Source organism: Lucilia cuprina, chromosome 6 (assembly GCF_022045245.1).
Source record: "Lucilia cuprina isolate Lc7/37 chromosome 6, ASM2204524v1, whole genome shotgun sequence".
Taxonomy (NCBI): domain Eukaryota; kingdom Metazoa; phylum Arthropoda; class Insecta; order Diptera; family Calliphoridae; genus Lucilia; species Lucilia cuprina.
The window spans coordinates 1,054,708-1,079,174 of record NC_060954.1 but is presented as its reverse complement, the minus strand read 5'-3'; the positions used below and the strand labels follow the sequence as shown (position 1 = coordinate 1,079,174).

Genomic DNA, 24,467 nt, shown 5'->3' with positions numbered 1-24,467 from the left:
AATGCAATGAAAATAAATGAAATAAAAATTAATAAAATAATTATTTTGGGTTTGTTTTCTTTTATTATTTTGCATTTTAAATAAATACATGTATGTTAAATATTCAGTTTTATTTTTTATGTAATATGAAAAATGTATTATTATTATAGTTATTAATTTATTATTATTATTATTATTACACTATTAACATAGTGGTCAATGGTTATTTTTAATTAATTATAATTATAATTTAAGAGTCTTTGAATCATTAGTATCTTCAATTATTTTTAATGCTTGATGTTGTTGTTGTTGTTGTTCATTAGTAAAATTCGACACGCCTACTAGGTCAGCATTGAATGTTGAATTTCTTCTTGCGTTATGAAAGTTATCAGGTTTGTGGACTAGATTTTGATTAACTACAATATTGTGAGCTTCCTGCAAATGAAATAAATTACAAAAAAATAAAAATATTAAACACTGAGTATATGCTACACTACATACAGCACTGTTTAAGTAAAAGGGTTCCATGGGATGATTTTGCATTATTTGATAGCCATCCTCATTCATTAATTCACCAATGGGAGTATTACTGGTTGTAGTGGTCGATGAGGAATCCTATAAATAATAATTTACAATAAAATTATCTATAAATAAAACACCATTGATAGATAATATAAAAGCGCTTATTACATTTTGTTCGAAATATTCACCAAATACGGATTCATATCTCTGTCGTATAACATCTACCACATCTAATAGGTTTTTTGCATCCATCGCTAGTACATGGGCTGCCGAAAGCATGCTTCTAAAATGTGTAAATGTTTTTGCAATAAAACTGTAAGAATTACTAAATGAAATTTTAACAAAAACTTACTTTTTATATTCTACATCTAAAGTGGTATCACTGTATTGTTGGGCTAGTTTCATAGCTGCCACCAATTCGTGCATGTCTTTAGGTAATACTTTATGTGCCATTTCGACTTCCCTGTAAGAGGATATTTAAAATAAATTAAAATTGTTGAAAAAATTAAGTAAAATTAAAAACAACTTACTTATATGCCTCGGCTGGTATTAAAGGCGATATATGATCAACTGATTGCAACAGTTTTCTTAATTCAAAACCAATGTCTTTAACTAGTTCCAAGTAGTTGTTGCCTTTATTCTCTCCCACCACCTGTGACAGCGTTATGATGGCCTTCACCACATTTTTGGTCGCTAAATAGACATCGTCTCTATTACGATTCAAATTAGGTCGAAGATTATTTTTTTGTGCCTCAGTTGATTGCCGGCTGGATGAAGCAGATGTATCTGCTGCGTTCGAATAAGATGCAGACTGGTTGCCTACGCTTTGTGTGTTCAATTTTGTATTCGAAGGGGAGTTGTAGCTTTGATTTTCCGCCAAGCAGTAAGAACTATTAGTCGAAATGTTATCACAAGCTGAATTATTTACCAAACCAAAGGGATAATGTGGCGTTTCCATGTCATGACCAACGGAAGTTTTGCGGTTTTTCTAGATTTTTTAAATTTAAATAAAATATTCATATTAATATAAAAATATTACAATATTATGTGTGTATCCGTGCTAATAATAATTTGTGGGTTTTAATTTTAAATAAAACCCCAAATCCTTTTAGTTTGGTTACAACAAAAGTAATTTAAATACAAAACTAAAATCTATATAACAAGTAAAAGAATAAAATGTAAAACGTGCGTTCATCTATAAACTAAAAAAAAAACAAATCAGAAAAAAACTTGTATAAAAAATTATAATCTTAACAAATTATAAAGTCGAAAGAGTTTAAAATTTCAAACCTCCGCCATCATTTGTATCATAGCTTTACTATTATTCACTTCAGAACAAAATGCTTTTCCAGAAGAATCCATTTCTTGGACTCTCTCTTGGTGGGGAGGCGGCTGATCAATGGGAATGTTGGCATTCATACTTTGTATCATTATTCTTTGATCGTTATTGGGATAAACAAAGCCACAACCGGGAGTCATCGGTATATATGTTTGGCCTGTAGTTGGACAACATTTCAAATTTGTCGCTGGACAAACATCATATATTTCTTCTTCGAAGGCTTTGTAGTCGGGAGAATTCTTCATGTGATTTTTAAATGCTAAAAACGACGAATAGGCTTCTAAGCTGCCAGAGCGTGAATAAGATTTCGGAAAGTCTCTGTTGTAAACAGATCGTTCCAGACTAGCACTACGAGGGACGCATTTACGTGGAGGATTAACCGGATTAATAAACGATTTGTTACGTTCTAATGAACCACCTATGGAACGACTGCCGCTGCTTTTATTAAAATGTGGTGCGATAACATTACGTTCGAGGCTGCCGCAAACACTACCCACTTGTCTATTGACTGGAGTATTTCGACCAAAGTCGTAAATAACCTGTGTTCTATCTTCGTTACCTACTAAACAAGGAGATCGGCCCGAGGGCAAAGATTGAAGAGAACCTTCAAAATCGGTACTATCACTATAAGAAAACTGATGTGCGGTAAAACGTGGATCTATAGAACCTAAATGTGTATTATCACTTTGACGCATGTATTGCGGAACGGGACAGGCATGATTAGCTGAACCCTTGGCCATCATTTGATTTGGAATAGTTGATGGTATTTGAGTATGAACTTGAGCTTGAGCTTGCGATTGTAGTGGCATTTGTGACATTTTCGTTTCATTTAAATTTATATTAATCTTGTCCTGTTGAAGTCTTTGTAAGACCGTGGCCTTTTCATCCCTAGTTATAGTGTTGTCTAACTTAAGAAATTCCGATACGGGAAGTTTTGTCGTTTTTAGAGCTAAATCATTGTTAATTGTCTTAGTAGTATCTACATCAACCGCTAAACTGTTAAATACCGAGGCTGGTGTTGTATAAGCTGCTGGATTAATACAACGATTCTCATTTTCCTTCAATAAACGGGCTAACACTTCGGGATTTTGTGCTATTATATACGTTTGAGGACTGAGGGCAGTAGTTTTGTCATTTGTCAGCTTATTATTGTCTACGAGAAAGAATCCCAAGTTAATTGAATCGAAAAAAGGTTATTAGGAAACTAATGACTGTACATACCTCCTCCACCCAGGCTTTGTGGTATCTTGGAGGGTTTTGTGGGTGGCAATTCACCATCTTCATTATTACTCATAATCATGGATAAAACACGAGCATTTTCCTTGTTCATACTATCGAAACCACTGGCTCGTTCTTCTATTAGAATTTCGCTGTTAAAATCAAAATTTGTTTCAATATAAAAACGGTTTAGAGTTATTCATTTTACTTACTATAAAGTTTCTTTAATTCTTTTGAAATTCGGTCGTTTGGACGGTTCATAAGTCCAACACTGTGAAAGCAATGAATACAATCGGGGTGGACAATTGTTGGGAAAGGGTAGTCTTTCACCATTCTCTAATTTTGTTATAATATCGCTGTTTTTAATACCCTGAAAGGGTTTTACACCCAACATTAGAATTTCCCAAGCACAGACACCTATAAAATCACAAAATCTATTTCAAATTATTCTTAAATATAGATTTATATTAATAATCTCTTACCAAACATCCAAACGTCACTGGCTATGGTAAAACGTCGAAAATTAATTGACTCTGGTGCCATCCATTTGATGGGTAACATACACATACTGGAATGATAGTACGATTGCTCTGACACCCAGCGGGATAAACCAAAATCGGCCAACTAAAACAAACAATATTCCAAAGCACATTAATTCTTCTGTTTAAACTTAAAAAGGTGTTTCATATATTTACTCACCTTTATACAAGTGGGCGAACTAACTAAAACATTACGAGCTGCTATATCTCTGTGTACGAATTTCTTTGATTCCAAGTAACTTAGAGCAGTCGATAGTTGATAACAGTACAGCAGTAAGGTTTCCCTCCTCAGCCTTGTTTATGAGTTTTAATGAAAAAATCGATTAGATATGAGAAAACACAAAATAAATTTAAGTTTTTTAAGTTTACTTTTCAGCATTTGACTTTAGATACGCTCTAAGTTCTCCGTATTCCGCCAATTCCATAACAATCCAAACTGGAGATTCACTACAAATACCAATTAGTCGTATTATGTGGGGATGATCAAATTTCTGCATTACATCTGTAATAGTCAAAGTTAAATTACTAACAGACAACTTATTAATGTTTGGTCAACAAAACCTACAAGCTTCTTCAAGAAACCTTTCCATTTTTTCAGGATCATCGTTGGCTTTGCAGGTTTTAACCGCTACTTGTATTACAGCTGAATTCGTTGAATCGTTTTTGTCACCTTTAGCACCACATTTAACTTTGGTATTATAGGATCCTATGTAAACATCGCCGAATTGTCCCACGCCAATTGTATTCTTAAGAGATATTTCCGATCTATCTAATTCATAATTACGTACTGTAATGTTAAACTTTTTGTTAGCAATAAACTTTATTTAAAAATTAACTATTAATTTACCTGCTGGAGTGGAATAGTCGCCTTCTTCATCTACCAGACCCAGCTCGGCATAGTCTTCACTCAATTTTGGCTTTGAGTTTTCATCCGTTTTATCGTTCACTTGTTCACCATTGCTGATTTGCAGGGTCGATATAGGAATTGTAAGATCATTAGTTTTATCATTTCTCTGATGACTCAAAGGATTCCAAAGAGTGCAAACTTGATTTTTGCTTATTAAAAGACAATAGCCTTCAATAAGATCAGCTATGCTGGTAGCCGTCTAAGTACAAAATGTTAAGTTAACGTAAAAATTGCATTTCAATTAAAAAGGTTAGCTTACATTGTAACCGTTGCATGTTATAACTAAATCTTCATCATTACTACTGGTTGTAATTCGGACTTGGGTTTTCATTTCGCGGCACCTGCAGGTTTTAGATAATTGTGTGCCATCGTCATTAGTAGGTACTACTGGCTTGGGGCTCGTTTCGTTATTGGAATGTAAATCATCTTTGGGCAAAAATAATGTCGTTATTCGATTTATGTCTTTAAAGGTGGCCACCTGTATCATATTTGCTTGCGGATGTGTTTGATATGAAAGACCTGTTATGAAAATAAGAACTCTTTTTTTATAGTTTTCTTTAACAACAGAAACACCTTATAATACCTATTTTAGGTCCAACATAAAGATAACCCGATATGTTCCACGACGAACTCAAAGTAACGGAAAACTTTTCATATTCTGTCTCATAGAACTTGTTGAGAATGTCAAAATACCTAAGAAACAAACGATTTATGAATATAGACCAGCATATATAGAAAAGTAAAACTGTGTTTGTTTACTCACTTTGTTATATATTCGACATCTGTTAGTTGGTACATCTTTTTATATGTTGTATGTATCACTTTTTTCAGATTCTTTGGCTTTGTTGAAGATATCACAGTTTTTGGTAGGAAATGATGAAAGCCTACTTCCTTGTCAATATGCTCGACATGTTGTTGCTTCTTATCTGGTATTGGACGCGTCACATTACGAAAATAGTGCAACATACTCAGACAGCAAAGTTGTATTGCACTATCAAAATCTATACTGCTTGAATTTGATTGTATAAAATCTTGCTTCACCTTAAATGCACAACAATAACAATAATCATAATAATAATTGTAAATTGTAAGAAATAATATACCTGATCGAAATAAAAATAACATGTGATTTTATCTTCATTATAAAGTTCTCTGAGGCTGTGTGGCAAGTAACGTATTCGTAGTTCGGGTCTCCAAACGCTTAGTTTGTCGTTAACGTTTAGGGTTGGTGGCGTATTTTGTGACTTTTGCTGCGGGCATTCCGTATTCGGACAGGCTGAATTCCATATGTGTTCAAGTAGTTTTTCTATTTTAGTCGTCTTATTCATCCACAATGTTTCTTTTGTTACCATATTTTGCAAACGCAAAGCATAATATTGGGGATTAGGTTTCGGGCCGGTGGGCACCATAGCCACCGTCTTCTCAATGATATCTTGAACGGTGTCATTGTGCCCGTCCACACAAACCGCATGATGTTGATTGTTCGGCCAGTAAACGTTCAAATTAAATTTTGTTGATATATTTGCTTTAAGTAGATAATTACGCTTTAAATATTATTATAATGTTCGTGTCGTACTTTAGTACTTACCTTGATTAAAAGTATGATTTTTATTAAAGGACTGAGACATGCTTTTGTTTTAACTTATTTTATAATATAAAGTCCCTATGTCTTTAAAACTTTGAGCCTTAAATTAATTGTTCATATTATCATGCGTGTTGTTTAGTACTTTTAAATGTTGTACCTGAAGGAGATATGAAAAAAAGGAAATTTTTAATTATATATTTAAGTATTTTATTTTTTAATGATAACATCATCAACTGTTTTTAAATTGTTTCTATTTATAACATTTTTAGTGGAACTAACTGCACATAGTGGTTACTAAGATGTATTTATTCTATTCTATCATAATTGATCATCATCAATAGTTTTAGAACTGTAAAGTTCTTATTAGTTGTATCTGTTTGAAGCTTAAATATTGAAATAATTTTTAAGTAAAAGAAACAGACTTTTTATAATAAGTTTCTATTTCAATGCAGAATATAAACTTACATTAATCGAAAACTTAATTTGATACTTTGCATTGAAGACTCCTAATAAATACATTCGTTTAATTAGTTTGCGATCTTTTTATAGGTACAATTTAATTTGTATTGTTTTTATACATAATTTCATATGTTTTAAGCCGGTTTCAAGTTGTTGTTACAGAAATATGTTGGAATATTTAAGTTTGAACTATTAGTGCTAAGGATCTGTTTGGAACAATTGGAATATAAGTTTATATGGAAGAATCTGTAGTGGTTTCGTTGATAACGTTATGTTTATTTTAAATCTTACAAATCACACTGATAAGATCTTCTTTTAACATGGAAAATACAGGTCACATCGATGCATAATTGCCTTACCTTATAGAAACTAAAAATTCTAGATAACAAATTTCATAGAGAATTTCCAACATTCTCGATTTTAAAAGTAATTTTAAAGCAATTTTAATATGGCGAAAGTTTTGATATGAGACATTTTAAAGCATTATTAAGACTTACGCGACCGTATGGTTATTTTAAGAGTTATTTTTCACTTTTTAGGAGTCTGTAATCGATATACAAAATTTTAATGTTAAGCCGGTTTATGACTTAGCATAAACATTAAATAATCTCCTAATAATAGATGAGTGCGAAACTTAAAATATTTATACCCTACACCACTATAGTGGGGAGGGTATTATACGTTTGTGCTGATGTTTGTAACATACAAAAATATTGGTCCAATACCCACCTTAAAGTATACCGATCGATTCAGAATCATTTTTTGAGTCGATTAAGACATGTCCGTCCGTCCGTCCGTCTGTCCGGCTGGCTGGCTGGCTGGCTGTCCATGTAAACCTTGTGCGCAAGGTACAGGCCGCAATTTTCAAGATAATTTGATGAAATTTGGACCAAGCATGTTTTTTGGCACAAGGACGAAGCCTATTGAAAATGGTTGAAATCGGTCCATTATTTCACCTAGCCCCCATACAACCGTACCTCCCTATTTGAACTTTTTATGCTATAATTACGTCAAATATTCTGCTATCTCTCTAAAAATTGGCACAAATAAGTTTTATATAAGTATAAATGATACTGCAGATTTTCGTAAGGATCGGCCTATATTTGACCCTAGCCCCCATACAAACCCCCCTTCAAAAAATGACTTAAACGTCTAAAACTGACTTGTAACCATTTGTATCGCAATGAAACTCAACAAAACTAACTGTTATTTAGAAATATATCCTTTTCCCAAATTTACCGAGGATCGGCCCATATTTGACCTATATAAAGCCTCATTTAGAAATTTTAGTTTTTTTTATCAATAAATGGCTTAAATATTTTGGAATTATGGTAATATTCAACATAAAAGTTTCTTTACAAAAAATAAAAATTTTATAAAAGTAAAAATTGTAAAAATATACTCATGGTGTAGGGTATCATATGGTCGGCCATGCCCGACTATACTTTCCTACTTGTTTTTTTTTTAAATTGTAAACTGTCATCAAACACTTGTCCAACTATCTCATGCAGAAACAAAAAAACTTTCGTTTAAGCATGCATATGTAACATACATACATACATACATACATCCATTTTCACTCCATAATATTGTTGTATGTAAATATATACATTAATAAATATACAGATACATACAGACACACATATGTACGTAGGATGAATTAAAAAAATGTAAAAAAAGAATCAAATTATTATTATGGAGAGGAGCATAATGGAACGGAATGGATGTGTGTAAACAAATACTCAGCACAGCACAACTTATTATTACATTTTTGTTTTGCGGTTATTGTACCTAAATTATCATTTTATATATTTTTTTAATATGTATTCATAACAGTAAAAATACTATAGATGAAAATACAAAAAAAATGAACACACGCTTGTCAAATGAATATGGAAGGAAATTAAACCAACTAAAACTTAATAGCATATTTGCTAAACAGTTGGCTCCGTCTGTCCAGGCGGCCAAAAAAAAAATCTTCTAAAAGCTGTTTATTAAACCATAAGCATACACCCGATATTATTCCATTTGTAATAAAATAATTTATGTTTATTTTTGTATTTTAAGGCGTTATACCACTATGTGCACAATTTTCTGTAGTTTTTTTTCTTCACACAAATTTAACATGTAGAAAATTTTTATCACACACACACACGGCTAACAGATAGCAATTAATTTATTTTACTGAATTTACTAAATATTCATTATGATTGTTGGTTAGTTTAACATTTTCTTTTTGTTTTAATTGTAATATTATTTCGTAAATATATTTTGCAATCACATAGTATAAAAAAACAACAACCACCTCCGCAAAAAAATATATATCAATCAATTTACTTTCGTCTAGACGCACCTCTAGACTTGCGCCGACAAAAATTAACGCCGGCAATGGACGCACCTCTAGAAATATTTTAGTGGTGAGTTTCTAAAATGTCATTTTCATGGACAGAACAGTGTTGAGCAGTTCATTACTTTTTAATTATTATTCAACAGTGTTGTGTAATATTACAAAGGGAAAAATTAAAGTACGGAATCTGTTACTAAAATTTAAATTTTTTTTTTGGGATTGTGGACCATTTGTAAAAAAACCTCTAGCTCTTTTCATTCGGACTATATCATGAATTGGTCAGGCTAGTTTTTTAAGTTGAAAATTAGATTAGTCTTGAAAATACATATGTATAAAAAATGACATAAAGCTTTTAATTTGATGGTCTAATGGTATTTTAAAACTGTTGAAAATTTTAATACTAGCCAAGATCAAACGTTAGTTTAAAATTATTAATCTTACTTAATGATATAAAAAAATGCAGAAGGATGTAATCAACATTTTCATAAAATAATTACATTATATGCTTTTGTATTGGCATCTAAAGAAAATAACTGAAATTCAAAACTCTTATTTATTGAGTTTTTGACTTAAATTAAATTCAAAACTAATCAATGAATTCAGCGTTTAATTATTATTGTTTCTTACCTTAATACAAGCATAATTAAGTTTTTATTAAAACGAATTATATTTTTGATTTATATTTTCTTCTTAAAATCATTTAATTCACATAATAAATTTGAAATTCAAAGATAAATACTAAAGCAATTATATTTAAATATGATTTTTGTTTATAGATTGTTAATTTGCAATTGGGGAAAAAACTTTAGCTCGATTTCTAAGAAGACATGCACAGTAAATACTACAAGGATTTCAAATCTTATTTTAATATTAATAAGTTTTTTTTATCTAGAAAAATATGCTTTAAATTCATTATAAAGAAAAAAATGGAAAAAGAATAAATTTAAAAAAAAACGAGTTTAAATGTATAAGAAAGAGTAAAGGAAATAATTGAATAAAAAAATGTTTAATATTAGTTTCATCTTATTTCTATGCACCTTTAGGTCACATACATACTACAATGTTATAGTACATATTTTAACTATACTTTTTCGAGTTTAACCGTCTATTTCTCTCAATTTTTTTAAATACATACTGTTTTTTTTATTTGAATTATTAAATATAAACTTAATATTGTGATTAATAATATTATTAATAATATATTATTTATTTTATAAGTATTACTTTAATGTTGTACTCAGGACTACAATTATAAACAACCATTGAGGTAATATTGTTAAGCTCTACGTTCCACAAATTGAAAATAATAATTTCTAATAAATTAAGAAATTTTTATATTAAATATTATTCATACATTTTTAGTTTATGTTCTTTTTTTATACAGATTAAGAAATACATTTAGCATGTGTAAGTAAACAAACATTAATCTTAGATAGGTAATTTGAAAAAGAAAAAATTCTGTGTTTTTTTTACAACGATTGATTCTTATGAATGTACATTAGGGATTGACGACCTTTAATTAGTTTTGATTTATTAAACAAATGAAGAAAACTGTCATTTAATAATAAATGTAATTACTTTTGTGCGATTTACAAAAAAAAGTTCTCTAAAAATGGTAATGTCAATGGATTCTACTAGAATCGAATTTTCAAATATGTAACGGTAACTTTGTACCAAGGGGATTTTAACCATGTCGGCTGTACATCCTTATATATATTTAAATGGTTCATTCTCCTAATGTACAATATAGTATGTAAGAATGTAAGTATGTATGTATATGTCTTGTGGTTTCTTATAAGTAAACCACAGAGTTTTATGTTTTGTCACTAAACGAAGTACATTACGTTTAAATCCATCGATAAATAGCGTAAAGAAATTTTAAATGTTTTCAGAAATATAACAACTAGAGTTTCGATGAATAACAATCAGAAAAGTAAAAATGAAACACGAGTTCGACGCGTGTCACCTTTGGCTCTTCGAGCCATCCCGTAATGTCACATGCTTCCTTCGGTGCTATTGCTGGTACCCTTTGAGTCCATGGCTCCACCGCCACAGTCATCGGCACCCATAGAACCAGCCGTTATGCCTCCGGCAACACTATTAAAGTCCAAGTTGTACTAAATACGATTGAAATGGAATAAAGTTTTAAACAAATACATGTTTGAATAATAATATATTAGCGAACAAGATTTAAAAGAAAAATATATTTTACTCAATTATAATTTGTGCTAACTTAGCAATGAATTAATTTCAGTTCTGTTATATAAAGTTAGCAAACTAAATACTATTTGAATTTAAAAGAAAACTTATACATATTATTCCAAATATGAAAACTGAACAGACAACCTTTTTATTAAGAATTTGCAGAAAATTAAAAAAAATATTTAAAAATCTATAAATTACCTTGGTAGCACATTCTAGGCACTTTGTCACAACACTATTGATAACGCACATTAAATTTTTGGTTTCCCTGATAACATGATCTACTTTCACATAAGTAGCTGATGGACCTACGGTATGATCCTTAACAGTGAATTGTAGTGATTGTACAAATGTCGGCACACGATCTAAAACGTTTAATAGATCCTTTTTGTGTGCACTTGCAGGAACCTACCACAACAACAGCAACAACAACGACAAATATTAATAGAAACTTTATAAAACATATTTTAAAAACTTGCTATACCTGATAAGAAAATTGTCTTAAAATCTTATATAAACGATTTGCTTCCTCGGCGAAATATTCGGCTTGAGTAAACAGATCCTGTGTAGTTTTTAGGGAACCATTGCCTTTTGTAAACTGATACATTAAAAACGCCATGGCCGATAAGTTTTTAGCTCTCTTTATTATATCATTATCACATAACTCTTCATTCCAACGAGGCTGTAGGTCTTTCCTAACAGTTTCGGTTTCCAAATCCAACTCCTTGCCACTTTCAGGCAAATCTTTCTGAAAATTTACTGTTTTAGTTGGTTTAACTTCAGCAGCAGCGTTCTATAAGAAATTTTTAATAAAATTTAATTCATTTTGAAAAATATGTTCTTGAAAAATATGTTATAAACACACCGTTCCCATAGATAAATATTTCAAATCATGATCGTTCATATCGGTCGTTGACTCCAATATCTTTTTCGATACCAATGTGACCTCCGATACCAGCCAAGTCCACATTTCTACAAAGGCATCAAAATTTTCACTAGCCACATTGCTTAAAGGAAATTTAGTTAGGATTTTGGCAGCTAATATCACTTGCGGTCCATAGATTCTTAGGTTAATCGAAACGTGACTTGCCTGCTCTTTTAAAGCATCCTGCACAGCTATATGTCGTAATAACTTACATACTTCTAAAATATGATCACAATGTTCATGAAATTCATTAACTTGTTGCGTAAAATGCGGCAAATTTTGCTGAGAAATGGCCACATTAAGGTTGTTGACGAGTTCCGTTGACACTTTCAGAGCTTTGAACATTTCACGCGATTGTTCAATGGCCGAATTTATTAATTGTTCTGAAAGTGTTTTCACGGTAGCTAGCACAGTGTCAATGTATTCATCTTGAAAATGATCTTTGGAATATTGTTGCTGTTCACCTTGTTTGGCAACAACATTTCTTAGGTACTTATTTAGTTCTCTGGTACAGTGATCACAATATATTAAAATGTTCTCACGCATTTCATGGCTGGTATAGGGAGAATCTGTGAAATCATGTATGTTTTCCAATATCCGATCGAATGATATCAAAATCTTTTCAATCAAATCACCGCACACGCAATCTGGACTGATTGTCTTGTACTTAGGACTATTGCTGCTACTGCTGGTGGAATAATGATCCAATCCATAGCATTCATTTAACAAACGTTCGCCCTCGGGTAGACCACCGGAGTCGTATAGTTTTTTGCTCTTATTGTCAATTGCCCAACGCTTTTCGACCGACTTTTTCCTATAGACACTGTGATTAAGTTTGGCATTTAAATAGGGATCACTGTGTTTCGTTTTATAGCGACAGCATTGCATTAGATAGGTAAAGTGTTGTATGGTTGCATGTATGGTGCCACGCTCGTCGTTGTTGTAATAGGAGTAGTGTTGCTTAGAGGAATGCCATTCCGATTCTAGAATTGCATCCTTGATTATAAAATGTATATGATCCATGCCACGTCGTATTTGACAAAATACCGTATTACGATTTTCTCTCGCTATAACACAATTATAATGGATCATACAAACTTTTGACGATGTTATCAATACCTTGACAGAATGATCCAAAACCTGGCGGGCTGAGAGAATTTCTGAACGTCTTCTTTCCTCTTTTAAACTGTTGTTGGCAACGTTTGATGTCAAACATGTCATTTCAACCATTTCTGTGCCAAAAGCCGAAAAAGCTTGCACAAATTTCGTAAAGTTCATAACACATTCCAGATTCTGGGGACATTTACTGTCTTTATATTTAAAGGTGAAGAGTTGTTTAACGACAATAATATCAACCAATAACAGGACTCTAGTTATAGAGGTTAGTAAAGAGCGTGAAGCTAATATTATGGCAGTATGATCAACAAATGTTTTGGGAATACCCACGGCCAAACTGCTAGCCTCATTAATCAAATCTCCAGACATACATAATTGTTCAATTGATTTACCTAAATTACGAATATAATTACAAAATTTTTACACATTTATGTGTCTTTAGGTTCATACCAGTATCCCTAGCATCTTTGCAACAGTCAAACATATCAGCCTTGATGTCCTGAAATCCTTCAGCAATAATTTCTCCTATTGTCACTAAACGATCGACAGCCATATTTATGGCCTGTCCTACACGTTTACATGTTACTAGTTTCTGTTCACTACTCATGTCCAAGTGCCGTTGCGGTGTTAACTGTAATAAATTAATGTGATATTTATGATTTAATGTGTTAAATATTGGACTTTTGGGCACACTTCAAAGGCTTACCGGCTCCAAATTGTTTGCAGATATCATTTTAACTTCAGTTTATTGCCACAATCTTCCGTGTGTCTTAGTAGTTTAGGCGTTAAACCTTTAAATGTTTCCTATTTATTTTGCTCTGATTTTAAAATACTTTTTCTCATAATTAGTAGATTCAATAGGATCTGCTGATCACCTACTAGTTTCTAGTATTAATAAATAAAGAATTAAAATTTTATTGGTTTAATTCCAAAAAGTGTTGTATCTATCTATCTATCTATCTATCTATCTCTCTATCTATCTATCTATCTATCTATCTATCTATCTATCTATCTATCTATCTATCTATCTATCTATCTATCTATCTATCTATCTATCTATCTATATATCTATCTATCTATATATCTATCTATCTATCTGTCTATCTATCTATCTATCTATCTATCTATCTATCTATCTATCTATCTATCTATCTATCTATCTATCTATCTATCTATCTATATAAGTATACATCAATTCAGTTTGCATTCTATAAAAACAAATGTCCTGATTGTACTCGTAATATGTATTTTAATGACATATTTAATAGTTGCATTAACTGCATATTGACATCATACATACGATTGTACATATATACATTTGTACATACATACATCTGAAATTATGTACTTATGACAAATATCAATAGATATATTTATGTGTTAAAACTTTTAACACACATATTTAACATGTGTGGGTAGCAGTACACTTTACAAGCAAACATAACAACGTTAGAATCGTGTGAAATAAAAAATATGTACATTCATCCATCTATAGTTAAATGTCTACCTAGAGGTACAATATAATTCGATTTAAAATCCAATTCAACTTTACCTTTACTTAGTAGCTACTCGTAGCCTATCATCATCATCTTCAAGGTTACAGTCCATAAACATAGAAATAATATACTTATATTACAAGTTATTATTTTCCTTTTGCAATATATACAAGTATATTAGGTCTGTCCCTCAAAATTTCTGCTATGGTCCGTGTTTATTCTTTGGTAATTAGAAAAGTAATTACCAAAGAACATTGATGACAATATTCATCAAGCACCCTATTAAAGGTATACATTTTGGACTAAAGAATACAAGTAATTTATGATCATAAAGTTTTCACTTGAGCCCACAGTGTGGACGCAAGAGAAAGTGAAAACTTGTTTCCTTAAATCAATCAATGGACCAATTAATATATATAAACCACAAATATTTATAGTTTAAGCTAAAATAAACGAAAATTTTAAAACGTTCCCTAAAATAGGGAGCAGGATTAATGAATATATATTCATCTATAGCTATATACACATGTACAAACATATGTATGTAACGTTGTAACCTTGTGGACAAATAGCGACGTAAGAACAAATTCACATACACTAACATGTAAAAACAAATACACTCACTTATACCTGCATTCATATATAAGGGGTTCAAATATTAATTAAATATTTATTAAAAACAATTTTGTAAAATGTATTTATATAAACCAAAAGTATACACAAATGCAACACTATTCATTACATATGTACATACATCAATCCAAAAGTTATATTTTCAATTCTTATTGAAATGATTACCCCGTTAGTCACTTCTTTTTGAAAATTTAATTACAAATACCACTAATTCACATTACGACTTGATGTTTTGTTTGTATGTTTTTTTCGTTCCTGCTTCTTCTTTTTTGTTTTCACTTTTCTAATCAAACGTTAAAAATCCTTTAATCATTATATTTTACCAATATCTCCCCTGTTTGGAGTTTCCTGTAGAACACTTAACTTTAAAAGCAAATTTTAATGCCCCCAAACAAAATCTCTACCACAACATTTTTTAATATTCTTAGGACAGACAGAATACACAAAATATTTTTGCAAGACAATGACTGTAAAGGCATTTTCATACAAAACTTTTTTTCGATTTCAATTCTTAACTTTTACCTAATTTCCGAACACAAATGAATGTCAATAACGTTTTTAATATTTTGCACAATTATTAAATGATGATTAATTTATAATAATTTATATGTTTATGTTTAAATTCATAAACAATTTGTGGAAATTTATTTATTTTATTTTCTTCACAAGTTCTGTAGATGCTCCCAGGTAAGCAAGTGTTTAAAAGAGTCACTGGATAACACATGCGCACAACGTTTCAAATTACATGATTATCGATAAATTTGTTGCATTGTAGGTAGTGTAATCGAAAACACATTTAAGTATTTTTTCGATTATTAGTTACTTAATAGCATTTCAAAATTATAATAATAATAATAATAATAATAATAATAATAATAATAATAATAGACAATAAGTTTTTTAAACACGTTTTGAAAAACAAGCTTTTAAAACCCCGAAATATAAATTATACTAAATGAACCTTATGTTAATGGGTTCAAATTTTAAATAAGTTTCAGATCCGTAAATTAATCATCCGCGTTGTTGGTAATGTTTAGAAATAAAACCACAATGATTAGTAATCAACTCCCTCTAGAAGTCAACATAAGCAACTCTTAAGCTTAAAATTGATCCTACAGGTAACTGGGGGATCATTTCATTTAAATGTATTGTTTTTGATCCCATATTGCAGCTTTAATTGAGGATTACTAATGAATGTCGACCTCTAAGATTTCAATCACCCGATAAGCAATCAACCACTCCCCGAGCTCGAAAGAGAAGTTGTGATAAACATATTCTTTTGAACTCATAAAGATAAACAATCACAAGCGATTCTCAACATAAATATGTAAGTCTCCTGGACCCTACGGAGTGCTGTTCGATGTTAGCTCCTTCATTAACCAATCTTTTCAGCATGCTGAAATGTTACATCAAAAAGAGAGATAGTCTTATAACTCTTATCGCAAAATGTTATTTGTTCTTTACTTTCCAAAGTTATAAAATGTATACTACCATCTTGTTGGGTTTTGAAACAACAAACAATTTACTTAACGACCGCTAGTTTGGCTTTTGTAATGGACTGCAGGAGACCTATTTATATATTTCTCCAGAAAAAATAGTGTAGTTCCATTTACTATTACAGTGTAAGTTAAGTGGTGGCTCTTCATATTTCCAGGCGTTTGATAGTGTTTATTATCATTGAGCACTTTTACCAAAACCTAACTGTTCGATTTATATAGAGCTTTTTCAGGGACCGCTCTATACGAATTAAAGATACATTTAGTGATACCACAAGGTTCAGTTCTTTCTTACATCAGTCCCCAAAAATAGAGAGAGTCTAATAACTCTTATCGCAAAATGTAATTTGTTCTTCACTTTCCAAAGTTATGAAATGTAAGCTAACATCTTGTTAGGTTTTTAAACTCTAACAATTTACTTAACAACCGCTAGTATGGCTTTTGTAATGGACTCCAGGAGACCTATTAATATTCCTCTAGCAAAAATAGTGTATTTCCATTTATTTTACTGTGAAAGTTAAGAGGTGGCTCTATATACCTCCAGGCGTTTGATAGGCGTTCGATTTATATAGAACTTTATCAGGGACCGCTCTATACGAGTTGCTATAGATCGGATATAATCAAACGAGTTCAAGATACATTTAGTTATACCACAAGGTTCAGTTCTTTCTTCTTCTCTATTCCTTCCTTATCTTAATGTTATCCTAATCAGTCCCCAAAAAGACTTGTTAAGTATTTAGAGTTTAACAATTTACTTAACGACCGCTAGTATGGATTTCGTAATGGACCGCAGGAGACCTATTATCCACCAAAAATTATGTACATTTAGTGATACCAAAAGGTTCAGATATTTCATCTAATCTAATCTTTATCTTTCTAATTGACCTTTTACGCCAAGATTCCAACGTCATCTACTCGAAAAAATCAATGTTGTATTTTAATGTTTAAGTGTCTAAAGAACCACTCAAGTGTCGCGATTTTACAGAACGGTATAAGAATAATGAAGTATCACTTCCTCCGACCTCCTTACTATATATACACTTATATCCGATCTTAAATTGAATATAACTCTAAGGTATTTTGCTTCCGACTTAATTTTGGGGCTACTTACATAGCAAGAGCTTGTAGGGCTTGAATAGATGTTAATGATAGTGAAAAAAGTTCCCGCACCAAAGGCAATGAAGTTTTGTATAAATTTTACTATTTCTATATAAAAGTTTTTTGACCGAATTAACAAGACAGTATTAGCTAAAAGATAGTGCTATGGTATTTTGCCGCCCAAAAAAGGTCATAACCCTAACTTACAGTGACAGTAGGGTATTAAACACAATTGATTCGATACTACAATATGTGGTCGATTTGCCAATGGATCATAGTAGATTAAACTCGGAACAAATTTAGACGGGCTATAACCGATGATTGTGTTTTTCAGTTTTAGATTTAAGCTCAGTTAATTTAGTATTGCCAACTTTTCACTCAAAAACATAAACAATGAACAGCTGTTTTTTTTAAACAATACTTTTGTAAAATGGAAAATTTTTGGAATAATGTTAAATAAACATTTAAAACAATAATAAATAAAACAAATCAAAAAATTGCAATTTACTTAAAATCATTGTTTTATTGTTTTTATTAATTGTGTTTTCTCACTTATAACTTGAGTTTAATTGGCCAATTACACTCAGTTAAACTAAGATAATATGTAACACGAAACATATATTAAACTAGGTTTAACCAAAAAATGAAGATTATCTTTATCAGAAAAACTCGGCCTTAGCCGTACTGTCCATTTGTTTTATAAACATCGACCAAGGGTCTTTTCTATCACATGAAATGTGTACACAAGCTTAATGGTTTTAGTAGAAGTAATAATATTCAATATCGAGAGTATTCAATATACATATGTAACATGTAGAGTATAAAGTTCAAAATTTCATCCGAATGGTGATTTCGTTGTAATAATGATAAATAATAATAATAATAATAAATAAGTTCATTGTACAACAAACATTTTTGAAAAAGAAAATAAGATGTCAACATAATCAGAAAATATGGTAAATAGTGTATAACAGCAGTAAATGTTAATAAATTGTGTATTAAACTAAACAACTTTGTTCATTTGCTGTAGGTCACCAACAACTGGTACTGCCCAGAATGTGAAAAATTTTCACACTTGTCACCCTACAACAGTTGGTTGGCAGTTTATGGTTAGTTAAACATTTAAGATACTTATAAACGTGATAAAAACTACAAAATTCCTTATTATTATAAAAGGTTTGGAAAGAACATGACTTTTCCATTTAATTTAAAATTAATTATATAAGAGAAAAACCCAGAAAAACTTTTTAATTATGAAAAATGAAACAAAGAATACATGCTGCTACAAATGTCTAATATGATTAACGAGCAAATTGTAGCATCTTATGGAAAATTTGATTTCCACCCCTAATTTTTTGGCACCGCCTTTTTGTGTGAAGTTGGATTTTCATTTTTTTTGTTTATTTTTATTGTTGTTTTATCAAATTACTCGCTTTAAAGCGTGTAGCATTGTAATATGAGTATTAATTGCATCCTTCAGATAATATAGTGCTAATAAAGTTATTTTTCAAATTGAATTCCTTTTTTTTATTATATTATATATATATTTTGCTAAATTGATATTAAATTAAAACAAGAAAAATATAAAAATAAAGAAAAAAATTAAACAATCATAAAATGGAGTATTCATTGAAAAATTTTGTGATTTCGGAAAATCTTAAAGATTCCGCAAAAACGTTTTATAGTTCTAATGTTATCGGTAGAGACATATTGACCAGTTATGATTTGGTAATGGATCATTTTAAAAATTGTCACAGTCATTCCTCAGCGCATCATCATAGTACAGTAGTTAATGATGTCAATACCCAAGTTCTATATGAAAATCAAGAGGAATCGGATATATATTTCAACTTTAACTCACAAACAACTACAAGCAATCAGTTTTCAGGTATGTCTAGAGTTAATTCCTTTATTTTTTTTATTTTTGTAATTCATTAACAAATTTAATTTCAAAATCAAACGTAAAATCACACATTCCTACATACATATGTACATATGCCATTGTTTGATTGTTAATCTTAATCCTTATGAATATTGTTATCCTATTACTTGTTCCTCATCTAATAGAAGCGCTTAACCAGAAATAAAATTAACACTTATTCGCATAGAAGCACACAAACAAATAAACACACTGACGTACATTCACTGTTCAATGAATGTCTACCAAGCTAGATGTTTGAATCTGACGAATGTTAACATTTTCTTTAACATAGTAAAATTATATTTAACCAGATGTGTCTGATGGGCGACCTTCTTTTTCAGTGTTAGTACTTTTACTACAAGTTACCACTCAAAACACTTAAGTAAATTGGCTGCTGTTTGTCTGTCTGTCTATCGGTCCGTCCGTTTGTTTGTTGTTACAACACGCTTATGACACGCTTATACAAACAACAAAATTAAACACAACACAATTTTTTTTTTTGATTTCAGGGGAGGAAATAAAAATTGAATACTTTGAAATTTATTCATTCGGATAAGTAATATGTCAAATTTTTTAGTCAGACAATTTTTTTTTAATGTTTCATAAACTTCCTAATCCATGTTGAATAAGAATATTTTTAAAACATCATTGTATTTCCTTTTGATGTTTACTAAATACACAATCCAAAGGTGCGTCGGAAGAAACTTGACGCGGTAGAAAACCAAATATTTTAAAATCAAGTGTTTTTTGATAAAAATTTGAATATTTTTTTTCTTCGAATGATTAAAATGTTTTCGGAAATAATGTCATTCTGGATATTCAAATACGGGTGACTTTTTTGAACATTTCTGGTAATATGACAATATTAACAAGAAAAATGAATAAGCTCATGTATTGGTCTAGACTTCAGGAAATAATCAAAAGATGTTAAATCACGTCACAAATGCATTTGTAGAAATCAGTTTATCGCCAAATATTGATTTCAATAAATCGACAGTTACTTTGTCGTTTGGCACATAGCGCCAACTTTTCAAATCCGAAGAAATACATCTAGGCCACTATTGGGCCTACACCAGCCCAATAGTGGCCTAATGAATCATGGAGATTATAAAAAAATAATGCATATGATTTGTTTTTTAACATTTTTCCGGAACTTTTTTTTAGGAAAAAAAGAGATTTTTTTACAAGAGGGGCCTATCTTTATAAATTTTAGTAGAGAAATTCACGTCTAATTCAAAGTTATTTATGTAGAATTTAAAAGTGTTATTAGTGCTTATAAATGAATTTTGACCTTCAAATCATTTTCTGAAGGCAGTTTGTATGGGGGCTAGGGCCAAATTAGGCCCGATTATTACAAAAATCGGTAATGTCATTAAAAGTTCTATAAAACTAAGTTTTGCCGACTTGACATAAAATAATATGTAACTTAATTATGAGCCCAAAGGCCCTATTCGGGGGTACGGTTGTATGTGGGCTAAGCGAAATAATGGACCGAATTTATCAATAGACTTCGTCCTTGGGCCATAAAAGATTTTGTGCCAAATTTCATCCAATTATCTTAACCTTGCGCACAAGGTTTACATGGACAGCCAGCCAGACGGACGGACATAGTTTAATCGACTCAGAAAACGATTCTGAGCCGATTGGTATACTGGTGGGTATAGGACGAATATTTTTGTATGTTTCAATAATCAGCACAAACCCAATATACCCTCCACATTAAAGTGGTGTAGGGTTTAAAAAATATTCTCTGAATTATGGGTGTTATTCAGGAATGTTATTTCCAGAATAACATCACTTCCAAGATGCTGGGATCTAACTTCGACGAATGCCTGACAGTGGCAATGAAAGTGTTCCAGAGTTTCACTGTCCTCTTCACATTTCTACATTCGTCTGAATCAACACGTCTAATTTTGCATAGATGTATGTTCACTCATAATACGTACCACAATACTAACTTTAGACTTGCTCATATTGAGGATATTTCTCGTCCTGCTCTCATCAGACTTACCCCATAGGATTTTTGTGGTTCCATCCACTGTTTCATTATTCCAATAGGACTTATGGGATTCTCTCACCAATATGTTTAATTCAGCTTTTGTAGCGTCGAATGGTTTTGCGTTTATCGGGTTAATTGCCTCGAGCTCCCTTCTCTTTATAACTATTACATTCGCCCTTTCGTTGCCGATTACTCCCGAGTGGCCTGGTATCCATATGATGTTATCCCTACCTCTGAGAGAATATTCAGATAAAACTTTCTTACAATCTAATACGATCTTAGATTTAACTATATCACCTAACACTGCCCTAATTGCCTTCTTTGCTCTAAAGTTCCGATTGACCAAGTCATTCTACTTTATTGGTACTCAGGACCAGTGTGGACCAAACTGTATAGATTTTGATATAACAATAATTATTTAATACAAATAATTTATAACGCTTATTATCTCATTTCGACGTTTTTAAGAAATTGACAACCGATTAATTTATATTGAATTCTTAATACAATAAAAAAAATATAATTCGGATCGGAATATAATTCAAGGTTAACATAAATTACATTCAGTAGAGGAGTAGTATATGGAACCTGTAGATTTTCAGAAAGTTTTGCAGAAAAGTTTGTGATACAATACAAATTTCTTCAAAGTACGTTATAATCCAAATATTATTTGATATTGATTTGTTTGGTATTGACAATAGACAATATTTTTTGTTATTCGACTTATAGTGGACTCATTTTGAACTTCCAGCAGCAGTCGTTAAATATCGTTAAGTCCAATTTACTCATTGAAAATTTTTTTCAAACTGTGGAACCTATACACACATCTGGTTCACATTTTTTCAAAATTTTAACGATAACAGCTGGTATTTTGCAAATTTTATTTATGCAAAAATTCATTAAACGACAAAAACACTTATATGACATTTGTTTAAGACACCTATGTATATCCTCTCTCTACGATTTACAGACTTTAAAAATGATTCATCATCATATCATGCAGATCGACAAAAGCAACGAAGAATGCGCACCACCTTTAGTTCGGCCCAAATAAAGGAACTGGAAAAAATATTCCAGGAAACACATTATCCCGATATATATACACGTGAAGAAATTGCAACAAAAATTGATCTAACCGAAGCTCGGGTACAGGTAAAAAAGAGGATTTTATTACTTATTAACAATGTGCTGATTGACGATATTTTAAATATTGTAATTTTATTTTCTTAAATTGTTTTTAGGTTTGGTTCCAAAATCGAAGAGCAAAATTCCGAAAACAGGAAAGACATTCTATACATATCAGTAGATCGACGCCTTCATACTAAATATACAACAATTACTTATAATATTTTATATAAAATAGTTCTACAAATGCAAAATGTGAAAGAATAGAATATCGTTAATTTAAATAAGAAAGACAAAATTACTAATTAGTATATCCAAATAGATCTTTCTTAATAATTTAACGAATTACTAATTTATTTCATATCCCAATGATATTAAAGAAATAAAAATGTAAAATATATTTCAAATTAAGCATGTGTTTCAATACTTCCAACTTAGGATTGTCATAAAAATATTTGTTTTATTCGAGGTCGTATCATTGTAGCGTTTTAAGTCATAAAAAATTTTCAAATATTTTTTTTTTAACAAAAACAAATTAATAATGTAAAAATTACGACATACTACTTTACAACGGTACGACATCGATTGCGAATTGGACAATTGTTTTTTTAGTGGCAAATACAGTGATTACAGATTATTGTTATTTTTTCAAATGGATCGTTATTTAAAAAACTACAACCTATTTAAAATTTTCCATATAAAACCGATTTTAAGTGGAAAACATAAGCGATCAGAGATTTTTGCTATTTTCTCAATTGAAGCGTTATCAACGATACCAAGGCGAATTAAGATTTCTTATATAAAAATCGATTTTTACTTGAAAATATTAATGAAAACAGATTTTTGATATTTTCCTAATTGAATCGTTATTTATGATTTCAACTATTTTCCCGATTCCTATATAAAAAATTAATTTTAAGTGCTCTCACAAATTTTTTTGATTGGAGCGTAATTTAAGAAACTACAACCGTTTTAATGATTTTCATATAAAAATCTATTTTTAGAGGGAAATTAGAGATCGAAGATTTTTACATTTTATATTCACAATCAAAAGATATTGATTTTGTCATTCCGTTGTAACACATTGAAATATTGATCATAAAATTCTAAGACGATCTAGCCATGTCTGCCTGTCCGTCCATCTTCCTATATAAACAAAGGGCAATATCGGTCCAATAAGTTCGGCTTCAGGAAATGACTTTAATGATGGGAGGTATATTGATTTTGTCATTCCGTTGTAACACATCGAAAAATTGATCATAAAATTCTAAGACGATCTAGCCATGTCTGTCCGTCCATCTTTCTATATAAGCAAAGAAAAGGGCAATATCGGTTTAATAAGGTTCGCTTCAGGAAATGACTTTAACGATCACTACTGGCTTGAAATGCAACATAGGTAAGTTATGAGCACAAATCTCTCCACCGAATTTTATGAGAATCGGTCCATAATATCCCTAGTCCCCATATAAGGCCACCTTCAAAAAATTAATTAAACGCATATTACTGGCATAAAATTCTACTTTTTCAAATTCGACTACATAGTTCATATATTAAACTAATG

General features: G+C 30.7%; 3 protein-coding genes across 11 annotated transcripts in view; 1 reads left to right on the top strand and 2 right to left on the bottom strand.

The window, feature by feature from the left end:
* Positions 1 to 107: 107 nt before the first annotated feature.
* LOC111677048 (focal adhesion kinase 1) lies at positions 108 to 8,942 on the bottom strand. 4 transcript variants are annotated; one of them, XM_046953495.1, is made up of 19 exons: positions 8,854 to 8,942; positions 6,093 to 6,246; positions 5,608 to 6,029; positions 5,268 to 5,545; positions 5,088 to 5,197; positions 4,764 to 5,023; positions 4,445 to 4,703; positions 4,163 to 4,384; positions 3,967 to 4,099; positions 3,758 to 3,890; positions 3,541 to 3,682; positions 3,271 to 3,475; positions 3,062 to 3,210; positions 1,792 to 2,993; positions 1,032 to 1,489; positions 854 to 964; positions 670 to 784; positions 481 to 594; positions 108 to 414 (listed from the first exon to the last, which is right to left on the bottom strand). In XM_046953495.1, exons 2-19 carry the CDS (start codon positions 6,130 to 6,132, stop codon positions 223 to 225), a joined length of 4,545 nt encoding a protein of 1,514 aa, XP_046809451.1. In that variant the 5' UTR covers positions 6,133 to 6,246; positions 8,854 to 8,942; the 3' UTR covers positions 108 to 222. The 4 variants fall into 4 exon arrangements, with proteins under 4 accessions (XP_046809451.1, XP_046809452.1, XP_046809450.1 ...); XM_046953496.1 differs by lacking the exon at positions 8,854 to 8,942 and adding an exon at positions 8,743 to 8,839; XM_046953494.1 differs by lacking the exon at positions 8,854 to 8,942 and adding an exon at positions 8,625 to 8,751.
* A 630-nt stretch (positions 8,943 to 9,572) lies between these two features.
* LOC111677049 (alpha-catulin) overlaps positions 9,573 to 24,467 on the bottom strand; it is a 55,523-nt gene continuing 40,628 nt past the window's right edge. The window contains exons 1-8 of one of the 6 annotated variants that reach the window (XM_046953501.1): positions 15,790 to 15,957; positions 14,691 to 14,788; positions 13,845 to 14,023; positions 13,589 to 13,769; positions 11,963 to 13,530; positions 11,582 to 11,890; positions 11,299 to 11,505; positions 9,573 to 11,012 (exon numbers count right to left, since the gene is read on the bottom strand). In XM_046953501.1, coding sequence (XP_046809457.1) covers positions 10,890 to 11,012; positions 11,299 to 11,505; positions 11,582 to 11,890; positions 11,963 to 13,530; positions 13,589 to 13,769; positions 13,845 to 13,871 — 2,415 coding nt within the window. In that variant the 5' untranslated portion in view covers positions 13,872 to 14,023; positions 14,691 to 14,788; positions 15,790 to 15,957 and the 3' untranslated portion in view covers positions 9,573 to 10,889. Of the gene's footprint in view, positions 11,013 to 11,298; positions 11,506 to 11,581; positions 11,891 to 11,962; positions 13,531 to 13,588; positions 13,770 to 13,844; positions 14,024 to 14,690; positions 14,789 to 15,432; positions 15,765 to 15,789; positions 15,958 to 24,467 lie in introns of those variants that run through there. The other 5 variants (XM_046953502.1, XM_046953503.1, XM_046953500.1 and 2 more) reach the window with 5 other exon arrangements.
* Positions 19,439 to 23,268, top strand: LOC111677041 (homeobox protein ceh-17). Its single transcript, XM_023438080.2, has 3 exons — positions 19,439 to 19,749; positions 22,752 to 22,933; positions 23,023 to 23,268. The coding sequence occupies exons 1-3, from the start codon at positions 19,479 to 19,481 to the stop codon at positions 23,104 to 23,106; spliced, it is 537 nt and encodes a 178-aa protein (XP_023293848.1). The 5' UTR covers positions 19,439 to 19,478; the 3' UTR covers positions 23,107 to 23,268.

Bases quoted from the DNA above. Each gene is read 5' to 3' on its own strand.
- LOC111677048 (XM_046953495.1), bottom strand. From the start codon at position 6,132: ATGTCTCAGTCCTTTAATAAAAATCATACTTTTAATCAAG. The intron at 5,546-5,607 runs GTATATTATTTC...TGTGCATTTAAG, and splicing joins GTTATTTTTATTTCGATCAG to GTGAAGCAAGATTTTATACA. The intron at 415-480 runs GTATGTAGTGTA...TTTCATTTGCAG, and splicing joins CCTTTTACTTAAACAGTGCT to GAAGCTCACAATATTGTAGT.
- LOC111677041 (XM_023438080.2), top strand. From the start codon at position 19,479: ATGGAGTATTCATTGAAAAATTTTGTGATTTCGGAAAATCTTAAAGAT. The intron at 19,750-22,751 runs GTATGTCTAGAG...TACGATTTACAG, and splicing joins TACAAGCAATCAGTTTTCAG to ACTTTAAAAATGATTCATCA. The intron at 22,934-23,022 runs GTAAAAAAGAGG...AATTGTTTTTAG, and splicing joins TAACCGAAGCTCGGGTACAG to GTTTGGTTCCAAAATCGAAG.